Here is a 10,897-nt window from a genome sequence, read left to right on the forward strand (position 1 = left end):
GGGGCACTGTCAGGATGCAGTTTGTTTCCACCAATTTTTTTTTATTCCAAGTTAAAGGTCATTATGTGGAGCATGCCTCTCTCAGATTTTATAAAAACTGTGAAATTTTAATTCAGTCATCCTCAGGAAGATGAATCACACCACTCAGGCTTCTTGAACTTTTTCTCTGACAGGGTCATTTCATCGATTAGTTCACAACATGAGCATGTTTAGTTAAGCTCCTCCACCCTGGTAAACTCATTGCTGCCCAAACTTTCCTAGTTCAAAAACTGCATCCTTCCCTTTCCAAGTACAATAATTGGTGCTAATTAATACCTCTGTCTACTGGTGTGATTGCAGAAGGGACGACAGCAGCTTTGAGAGGGAGCCACTGCCAACAGAGCCCCCGGCTAAGCGTGTGTGCACCATCAGCCCCGCGCCCCGGCACAGCCCTGCCCTCACCATCCCCCTGATCAACCCTGGGGGGCAGTTCCACCCCACCCCGCCACCCCTCCAGCACTACACCCTGGAAGATATCGCCACCTCCCACCTCTACAGGGACCCCAGCAAGATGTTGGATCACAGAGAGATTCGGGACAGACACGGCGGTCTTGGTGAGAGAGCCTTGGAGGGCTTTTAGTGGTAGGAGCTGTGAGGTCTTTGGTGTTAGTCCCTGACTGACCACTGGCAGCTAAAGCTGTGTAATGCTGGGCATGTCCTCAAAAGGTTTTTTGCAGAGAATTCCAAGAAAACCATGGGATGTTAAAAATGCAAAGACTGAGTTTGTCTTTCCCTATATACACGTGAAGGCTGGAGCCACTGAGGAGGAGGAGGAGGGATCTGGTGTGTTGGGTGTAGCCAACCCAGCAGGCAAGGATGGAGGGCAGGGAAAGAAATGAACTTTTCTGAGCTCACTGGAGCAGGAGAGCAGAGCCTGCCTCACTTTTTCTCCCCAGGGGTGTGTGGGAGATGCATGTTGTCTTTCCAGCAGGGCAGCCTTAATCACATGCTCTGAGCTTCTTGAGTTCATGAAAAGGGAGCCAGTTCCCCAGGCAGGTCATATCCAGACCCTGGAGTGGATGGTAGCAACACAGACAAGGATAAAAGCCCCTGTAGAGCCACCTCCTTGCAATGTATTTTGAAATCCCAGCTGGAAATAGATCTGTTTAGTATCACTTTGGGGCCACCTTCCCTCTCCAGCACTGGGAGCACTTGCTCCAGCTGATCTCTCTCCTGGCTGTGGTTCATTGCAGGTTTGAATGGAGGATACCAGGACGAGCTGGTGGACCACCGCTTGACAGAGAGGGAGTGGGCTGACGAGTGGAAGCATCTCGATCACGTAAGGAACAGGGGAGGTGCGGGAAGTTCCTGTGGGGTGCAGGAACCCTGTGCTCATGCTTCTCCAATTTGTGGTTTTCTTGCTGTTCAGACCATACCCAGGCTTTCACAGTGGCTTGTAGAGGAACAAGCCACCACGAGGAGGTGTGTGGAGGGCAGATAGAGGCAGTAGCACTTTCCTGGCACCTTTTTTCTGCCCATGGTCGGTGGAAGCCAAAATCCCTCTAGACAAAGTGTCCAGAGCTGGGGAGCTTCTCCTGCAGACCCTGGCCATGTGCTGCCTGGCTGGCTGAGCAACCAAACCCAACCTTGTCCCTGCATGGGTCTTTTCTGATGCAGCACTGGGCTGACAGACATGCGGATGTGCCATGTGCAGTGAGGATATGGAGCTTACAGAACAAGTAACCCCGTCATTTGTTTAAAGACCTTTTTCTGAGCTGCCAGCCCTTTATGGGCCTCAACTAGGCCCTAACAGCAAGACTTGGTGCATCTGGCAGACCTTCTGCAGTCAGCTTTTCCCTCTGAGTAAGGCTGCTCATCCCAGCACTTCACTGTGTGTTTCCCCCAAAGAGATGGGATTGAAATCCAGCTTTGATCATAAATGCAGAGGCCTCCTGCTTGCTTTTGCTCAAAAGCTTGATGGGATTTTTTGGGGGTAGCACGGGGCGAAGTTGAGGCCTCGTAGCTGAATATTTGTGAGTTGGGATGTGGCTGTGGAGAGCTGCCAACCTTTGCCTGTTCCCATAGGAATGTGGTGGGGTTTTCTCCCTCTACCTCTAGGAGCATGGCCTGAAGGTGTTTGGCCACCTCCTATGGTGATAAAGATGTTGCCACCTCCTTCTGTGTCCCAGGTCATCCATAATCATAATTTGTTTTGGTTGGAAATGACCTTAAAGATCATCAAGTCCAACTGTTAACATAGCACTGCCAAGGCCACAACTAACCCGTGTCCCTCGGTATCACATCTACATGGCTTTTGAATCCCTCCAGAGACAGTGACTCTACTACTGCCCTATGCAGTCTGGGCCAGGGCCTGACAACACTTTTTTTGGGAAGAAATTATTCCTCATGTCCAATCTAAACCTCTCCTGGCACCACCTGGAGCTGTTTCCTCTTGTCCTATCACTGATGAGATGGGAGAAGAGACCAACCTGCCCCCCCTGGCTCCAACCTCCTCTCAGGGGGCTGCAGAGATCCAGAAGGTCTCGCCTCAGCCTCCTCTGCTCCAGGATCAACACCCCCAGGGACCTCAGCCCCTCCTGGGCAGACTTTGTGCTCCAGACCCATCCCCAGCTCTCTTGCCCTTCTCTGGACACGTTCCAGCCCCTTAAGGTCCTTCTTGTCCTGAGAGGCCCAAAGTACCACACTCAGAGCCTGTTCCTCTGACATGACCTCCCATTTCATCACCCTGGGATGGTCCCTCCCTGGTGCCTCTGTTAGGATCCAACCTCTTGAGCAAGACAAATCACATCATTCCCCCCCTGCAGGCACTCAACTGCATCATGGAGATGGTGGAGAAGACCCGGCGCTCCATGGCCGTGCTGCGGCGCTGCCAGGAGGCGGATCGGGAGGAGCTGAACTTCTGGAAGCGGCGGTGCAGTGAGGCGGCGGAGCCGAGGAAGGCGGGCGGGGGTGCGGAGCTCCTGTCCCGGCAGCACAGCCCCAGCAGCTCCGACTCCATCGGCAGCGGTGAGCGGGGGACACACGGGATGTTCGGGGAGGCTGTGGCTGCCCTGTCCCTGGCAGTGTCCCAGGCCAGGGGGATGGGGCTTGGAGCAAGCTGGGCTGTGGGAGGTTTCTCTGCCCCATGCAAGGGGTTTGTACCTAGAGTATCTTTAAGGTCCATTCCAACCCAAACCATTCTGTGATTCTATGATAAAGCTGTATTAGGCATAAAATGATGATAATATATTCAAATTATGACAAGAATGAAAAACTTAAGTGCATAAAACTCAAGATCTCAGTTCAGGAAGGAGATTGAGGTGCTGGAGCAGGTCCAGAGAAGAGCAAGGAGGCTGTGAAGGGATCCAGCAGAATTGCTGTGAGGAAGGGCTGAGGGAGCTGGGGGTGTTGAGGCTGGAGAAGAGGAGGCTCAGGGGAGACCTCATCACTCTCTACAACTCCCTGAAAGGAGGTTGGAGCCAGGGGGGGGTCGGGCTCTGCTCCCAGGCAGAGACAAGACAAGAGGCCATGGGCTTAAGAATTTCTTTCTAATATCTAAGGAAGCTTCAGCTCTGCCAGGGGAGGTTTAGGTTGGATGTTAGGAAGAAGTTCTTTGCAGAGAGGGTGCTCAGGCATTGGGATGGGCTGCCCAGGGAGGGGGGGGATTCTCCATCCTTGGAGGTTTTTAAGCAGAGACTGAATGTGGCACTGAGTGCCATGGGCTGGGAACCACTGGGGGAGTGGATCAAGGGTTGGACTTGATGATGTCAGAGGTCCTTTCCAACCCAAATGATTCTGTGATTCTATTATAACTCTTCTGGAAGCTTTGAAGAGAGACAAATCATCAGGCAGGTGAAAGCTCCTGGGTGAGCTCTTGGAAGCAACGTTGGCTGATGTCCAAAGGCAGCTGATGTCTGAAGGCACCTTCAGGCAGCAGCAGCTTCTCCTGGTGCGAGGAGAAAAGCCTCATCCTTGTCACTGAGCTGTATCTGCTGAGCAAACCCAGCAAAGTTCATCCAAAGCTGAGAAACCGGGGGTGAAAAGGCAGGAAAGGTGGTTCCACCCCTCCTCACCTCCCACTCTGTCTTGCCTAAAGGATTTTAAATGTCAAGTTCCACCAGTTCTAAAAATACTGAAATATGCTGCAAGTCCAAGAGCTACCACCTGAGTTATTAATTCCATTTTTGTATTGTGAGTCAACTTTATTAAAGCTGATTTATTTTTCCTCTCCAGTGTGCAGGGGTTTTGACCCCATAGAAAAAACAAGGCAAAAGTGCTGATTCGCTCAATTTAGATGTGCTTCTGGTTTTCATCCACAGCAATATTCTGCAAATCAGATGTTGGGAAGAAAAAAACTAAACTTACCATTTGAGTAATAAAAATGGGTGTTTTCTAACAATAAGAATAAATGTCAAACTAAAAATCTCAATTGGATAAATTTTCAACTTGTTTGCATACACAATGAGAGTGAATCCTCCCACAAGGAAACCCAGCACCCCTGGCTCCTCAGGTTAATGTTCAAGCTCTGTTGCTGGTGTGAGGAGGTGCAGTTAAATATCAAGAAGCATACCATAGGCTTATAACCCTTTCGTGTCAAAGACTGGAAAGAGAAACAAATCAGTTTTTGTTCAGACCCTTCAGAAAGTTACTCTAAAGCATTTTTAAAAAAGGGATGCAGCTTGGAAGCCAGGGTGAGGCAGACAGGCTGCTCTGGCTGACCACAGTGTTTAGGTCCTCGTGTGACTGTCCCCACCTGCCACATAGGATCTTTGTGTACCTCTTGCCATAAGTGGTCTTGCAGGATGGTTTGTCCATCACTTCACGGCTTCGAATTGCCCCTGGTGGGAAGGTGCTGCCTTTCATGTAAACTTGGTCTCATAGAGTGATGCTCTGGGCAGTGGCTGGGCAGTGCAGGCACTCACTGGAATGTGTTTATAAGCATTGCCTGTTGGTAGAGAGTACTGGGAGATGGAGACGGGTTATGCAGCATCATAAATTATGCAAGGCACCAATTAAATGTTGTAGTTTATCATCTGAGCCTTTGATGAATGGGTTTGAACTGTAGGAATCCTCTGGGTCGGGTTGTGGCTGGTTAACCCTCCCCTGCCCCATGCTGGGCACAGAGTCAGCAGCAGGGCCAGAGGAGGCTCTGCCAACCTTCTCCCTGTCCCTTATTCCAGCAGATTCCTTGCGGGAGTTCAGCGGCAGGTCGGGAACGGGCTACGTCACCGAGGAGATCTGGAAAAAAGCTGGTGAGTGTTTGGTGGTAACTTCAGCCAGGGCCACAGCAGGCTCCAGGGAGGGAAACACAGATGCTGCATGTGCTCTGCAGGAACAGGAGGAGCGCAGCTGCAGGGATGGGCACGTTTGGCTGCCCCCAGCCTGCCCTTTCCAAAGGGCTCTGCTCCTTTGCACGATGCCTGTGAGGTCCCGTAGGGCTGAGCCTGGCCCCACCAGGAGAGGTGGTGATGCTGCTGCCGTGTCACTCAGTGTCTCCCCTTGCCCGTGGGTGTCCTAGGGTGCAGGCAGCATGTTGTCACATCCCAATGGCTCTGTCCTCTCTGAGAGGCTTCCCCAGCTCCTCGGACAGGTGGATGAAGCTGCTCTTTTCTTTCAGAAGAAGCTGTGAATGAGGTGAAGCGCCAGGCCATGTCGGAGGTGCAAAAAGCAGTGGCAGAGGCTGAGCAAAAGGCATTCGAGATGATTGCCTCTGAGAGGGCTCGGATGGAGCAGACCATTGCTGATGCCAAGCGCCAGGCCACTGAGGATGCTTTTCTGGTCATCAATGAACAGGAGGAGTCTACAGAGGTAAGCTGCTAGGGGACAACCTTGGAGGGAGGGGCTTCCAAGGACTCTGAGTCTCCAGGGCATGCCCATCAATGACTCGGAGCCCACAGGTCCTCTGTCCCTTTTCCCTTTTAAAAGTCTCTCTCCAATCAATAACTAAAAGTCTGCATTGATGCCATAAAAAGACTTTCTGATTTTGCTGGCAGCCCAAGTCAGTGCCTAAGCCTCTTGACACCTCATGAGACATTTGCATGGTAGGAAAGGAGCGATGGCTTTTTGCCACCTGCTGAATGGGTGTCTCTTAGAGCATTTCTTTCTGCTTCTCAGTCGTTAATTACCTTTACTGTTCCTTAACTGGGAGCTCACTTGGGGAAGCTTTGGAGAGCTCAGCTGGACTGGGCAAGGAGAACTGCAAGGCTAATTCCTGCACCAGCACAGCCCAGCCATGTCTGTTTTGCTCCTTGTTTTATTTTCTCTGCACAAACACAAGAGCAGAGGCTTTGCCTCTGTTTTTGTCAAGCAAAAATCTGATGGGAATGTGGAGTTCATGTCCAGTGGGACTGTGCAGGCAGCAAGTCTGTGTCCCTCCTCCTGCAGTATTTCAGGTCACCCTGCTGACTAGGCTTGGGAAGGTCTGGGGTCTCCACTCATGGCAGGAACCATGTAAATATTAGGTGTTGTTTCAGAAATAAGGTTCTGGTCTGATATTTCTCAGTTAAATCACTGTCAGTTTAGTGCACCATTGATAAACACACGATGGGAGTGGGTGGAACTGCTCAAGAAGCCATGGAAGAAATGAGGCAAGCAATCATTTCTCTGTAGGGGAATACCAGAGGAGTGTCCTCATCCTCTATCTATCCTCTATCCTGGGGAGCAATGCAGGACCTCGGGAGTAGCTGAGCATGCCCCCACCCCTCCCTGCAAGCCCTGGAGCCCTTCTCTAAAAGCCAGGTTGAAAAGCTGTCACATTCTGGCACACTGTGTTACCTTCGAAATGTGATTTAAAGACACTGCTTGAAGAGTAAACAGCTGTAAAGTGATGACCCAGATCTTAGAGTCACTGCAGGCTGCAGTGGGGGCTTTATTTGGTTTCAAGTCTTCCTGGAGAACCGAGAAGCTTTGGGCCTGTGACTCCATCTCAGCCAGCTCTCTTAGGGACTTTGATGCCAAATTCCTCTCTGGGAGTTGGTGGCTCTGGTGCAGACTCCAGGAGTAGGAAATCTCTTTGCCTTTCCTCACAACGGGGCCGTTGGCCACAGGCCAGCATCTCCCACCCCTCTTCCCCCCCTTCCCCAGTTTATAGCTTGTGGCTGCAGAAGCAGCAGGCAGTGGAGAGTGCCCAGCTGGGCAGGATGGGAGGTGGGCAGGCAGGCTAAGGTGTCGTTGCTAAGGTGTAAATTCAGCTGCAGAAACCCTCCTCTGCCCTCTCCCCTCCCTCAGCAGCTGCAGCTCCCACTGCTGGCCCCTTGTACCCTGTCACAGGGACACAGTGACAGGCCACAAGCCTGCCAGTTGACACCCCTCCCAGCAGCCAAGAGGGGCTTTGCTCCTCTTTCTGACTGAAGCTTAGGCTCTGGCAGTGCTACCACCTGGCTGAGAGGTTTTTCAAATGAGTTTTTTCTTCTCCAGATTTGCCTGTTCTGACCTCCTGTGCAGCCAGACAGGGTGCAGAGCAAATGGTGCCTGTGCAGCACGCAGTGATCCCTGCAGGAAGCACTTGGCTGGGAGCAATACCAAAATAGAGCTGCTTAAAACAGGAAATAAAACAAGCAAATAACAGCATCTGCAGTGGGTTTTTCAGTCCTTGCCTGCTGTTTCCTCTCTGCATTTGGGTGGATCCAGGAGAGAGGATGTGACGGGTGCAGTCTGGCAGGCGGGTTTGGGCAGAGCTGAGGAGTTCAGGGTTAGTACCCTTGGCCAAGAGCTGTGAAATAGCAGGAATTAATGGATTGCTCATAATCTGGGCCAGAGGGGGATGAATGGTCCCCTCCACAGCTGTTGAGTCAGCACCATCCTGCAGTTCTTGGAAGCTATAAACCCATTTTAAAAAGTGGTGCCTTTGGTCTTGCAGAGTTGCTGGAACTGCGGTCGCAAAGCCAGCGAGACGTGCAGCGGCTGCAACATCGCCCGCTACTGCGGCTCCTTCTGCCAGCACAAGGACTGGGAGAGGCACCACCGGATCTGTGGCCAAAGCCTGCACGGCCAGAGCAAGCCCCTGGCTCTGCCTACAGGCCGCTCAGCAGCCACCAAGAGCCTGGATGGAGTGTCCAGCCCAGCTCTGGAGAAGACCTCAGCGACAACCTCCCGGTCCTCCACCCCGGCATCTGTGACAGCAATAGACACAAATGGACTCTAAAGGGAGAAGGTTTGGTTTGGTCTATTTGATTAGTTTCCCTGGTTTGTTGGTTTTCTTTTTAAGCTGAAAAAAAAAGCCCTGCAGCAACTTGTACAACTTGGCACGTTCGACGTACCACACCACCTCCTCCAAGTGCTGACACTCGGGCTTTGCCATCTCATTCTGCCTCTTTTTTCGTGGCTCATGAAGAACTGGGGACAGCCTTGCTCACAGTGCTGCTGTGCAGGAGATACCAGAGCATCCTGAGGGACATGGAGGAGGCTGTGTGCTCACTCGTGGGGACCTGGACTCAGTGGGGAGTGCTGCTGGAGTGTGTAGGAGATGCTGAGCCCCATCCTCATGGGTCAAACGTTCCCAAGCTCCTTTTCTGAGGTGTCTGAGCCACCTCCTCTTTCAGCTACCTTTCTTCCACAGTTGGCATCTGGTTTTCCCTTGCTCCCAATAGTTGTGGCTCAGGTGGCTGTGCTGGATGGTCGCTGCTGTGAACTGACCAGAGCCAATTTCTCAGCAGCAGCATCTCATTCTCAAGTACAACAGGAAAAGCTGAGCCGCCTTCTCTTCTCTTTTCGTCTCCTGCCTGCAGGCTGGCAGCTGGTGATTGCAGAGAGGGAGGAGAGGATTCGTCTGCCCTCAACCAAATGTCAGTATCAGAGAAGTACAGCCAGTCACTTCTGGATGGCCTGGTTTTACCCTGGCCTGGGACAGGACAGACAGTTGCATGTCACCCTGGGTGGCATCTTTGAAGGGGAAAACTCAGAGCAAATCTGTAAGCACTGGGGGCAGTAATTGCCCTTTCCACCTCAGTACTGTTAGTTTGCTATGCAGAGAGTGTTGTGGGTTTTTTTTTTTTCACTGCATGGAAGCAGTGGGTTTCAGAGTTACTGCTGTTGTTTTTGACCCCAGGTCCTCACGCAATTGCAATGGGTTCTTTATAGAACAGAGGTTCTTATCTGTTCTCTCCATGCATGTTGCCCAAACTATTAAAATAAAAGCTGGACTTGGCTCTGACTCCCCCCGGTCTTACAGGGCTCCTGCAGTGCTGCTCTGACACCTGCTGCCTTCCTCTTCCTGGAGACACCCAGGGATGCTCAGCCACCCCCCTTATCCAGCCCAAAAATGAGAGTGAGACCCTGTGGGGATGCTGTGGTGTGGCAGGAGGGGTTCAGGGCAGTGCAACCCCACCACTGACACCACTCCCCAGAAGAGCTGTTCTGGGGCTCATCTCAAGTGGTTCATGGAGGTACCCAGTGGCACAGCCCAGGTGAGAGGTGGGCAGGTGACCTCTGGAGAGCTGCAGCCATTCCCACCCAGCACACAAATGGGAAACCATTTATTCAGCAAAGCTTTGTGGTCTGTGACTGTTTCTGCACCACTTCTGGAACCAAGTGAGGCAACTAATTCCAAATTATTTTTGATCCATTTTTCAATTGGAGGTGGGTAATAGAGATGGAATGGATCATGACAGTTTGCAGCAGGGGGGCTGCCCTCTGCTGCTTTTCCTTAGGGAAAGCTGTCTTGGGAACTGCTGTCATGGGACAGAGCAGGGTCACTCCTGTGTCTGCAAGGGTTTGTTTTGCCAAAAAATAAAAAAAGGCTGCGAAAGCCTCAGGAGGTGGCACTGGGGCTCCTGGATGAGGCAGCACCTGGAACATGGCTCCTGGGAATGGGGCTGGTGCAGCCCTGAGTCAGGATGACACCTGAGTCCCCCCGACCCACAGCACAGAAGAGGCCACAGCAGCAGGGGAAAGTGTCACCCCACCTGGGGAAGGTGTCACCCAGCCTGGGGTTCTTTACCCCAGGAGACTTGGGGACAGCTCTATGCTGCAGCATCCCCTCATGGAGATGCTGGGAAGTGGATCTGCTGCTGGGGCAAAGCTTAAAAACATTCAATGTGCCAGGGGCTGGAGGAAGGAGGAGGAAGAGGAGGAGGCTGTGGTGAACTGGAAGAGCTGAAGGGCTTCACACCTGCAATGAGCTGCCTGGGGGCAACATCCCAGACCTCACTGCAGTGCTGAGTGCCCACTGTGGGTCAGCAGTGGATTGACTGCTGCCAGGTAGGATATAGAAATAAGAGCAGGGCAAGGCTGGAAGAAATGGCTTGTAAATAGACTGTCTTCCATCATTCTCATGCAACTTTGATGGCTGTGTACTAAAATTAACTCCAGTGTAAATGAATGAAATACTAAGTCATGATTAGAATGATTGCTTTTTTTTGGTTGTTTTTTTAAAACATGGAATGATAAATGTGAAATTCAGCCATGGGAAAAGTTGTTGGGTTGAGGTTTCTATTATTTTTCTTTGATGTTTAATTCTGTAATAGAAATTTGTTACTTCATTCCTGTGCATAACTTATTTAATGTACTGTATAAAGGAACCCAAACTGTTACAGATGTATTTAGTTTGTTCTACTCCAAAGTAGTCAATAAAAGACTATATTCATCACACAACTCCCCCTTCCTGGTGATGCTCAGGCTGCCCTCAGCCAGGGGAGCTGCTGCAGGGGATACAGCCTCTCTGGTGGTGGGGAAGCTGCTGGAGGTCTTGTGGGACAGCTGCAGTCAGGGACAGGATCCAGTGTGAGGACAGAGGGTGGTGATGTCCCCTGCCAAGAGCCATTTGCTTTCAAGTGTTAACTGCCAGCCCTGCTTCCCCTTGCTCCCTGCTGTGTGTCAGCTCATGTCTCACTACCTCAGGGGAGGATCTGCTCCTGCAGCACCAACACAGACACCCCTGGTGTGCACCCACCCACCAGGGGGGCTTTTTCCTCCCTCCCCT

The 10,897-nt window shown here is 51.6% G+C and overlaps 1 protein-coding gene across 3 annotated transcripts in view; it reads left to right on the top strand.

Annotated features, from left to right (window-relative positions):
* CBFA2T2 (CBFA2/RUNX1 partner transcriptional co-repressor 2) overlaps window positions 1-10,570 on the top strand; it is a 61,326-nt gene extending 50,756 nt beyond the window's left edge. The window contains exons 6-11 of one of the 3 annotated variants that reach the window (XM_030463108.1): window positions 340-593; window positions 1,233-1,318; window positions 2,805-3,006; window positions 5,160-5,231; window positions 5,597-5,787; window positions 7,838-10,570. In XM_030463108.1, the coding sequence (XP_030318968.1) occupies window positions 340-593; window positions 1,233-1,318; window positions 2,805-3,006; window positions 5,160-5,231; window positions 5,597-5,787; window positions 7,838-8,122 (1,090 nt within the window). In that variant the 3' untranslated portion in view covers window positions 8,123-10,570. The remainder of the gene's footprint in view (window positions 1-339; window positions 594-1,232; window positions 1,319-2,804; window positions 3,007-5,159; window positions 5,232-5,596; window positions 5,788-7,837) is intronic. The other 2 variants (XM_030463110.1, XM_030463109.1) reach the window with 2 other exon arrangements.
* Window positions 10,571-10,897: the final 327 nt, after the last annotated feature.

Source organism: Calypte anna, chromosome 20, assembly GCF_003957555.1.
Source record: "Calypte anna isolate BGI_N300 chromosome 20, bCalAnn1_v1.p, whole genome shotgun sequence".
In the NCBI taxonomy this organism is placed as follows: Eukaryota; Metazoa; Chordata; class Aves; order Apodiformes; family Trochilidae; genus Calypte; species Calypte anna.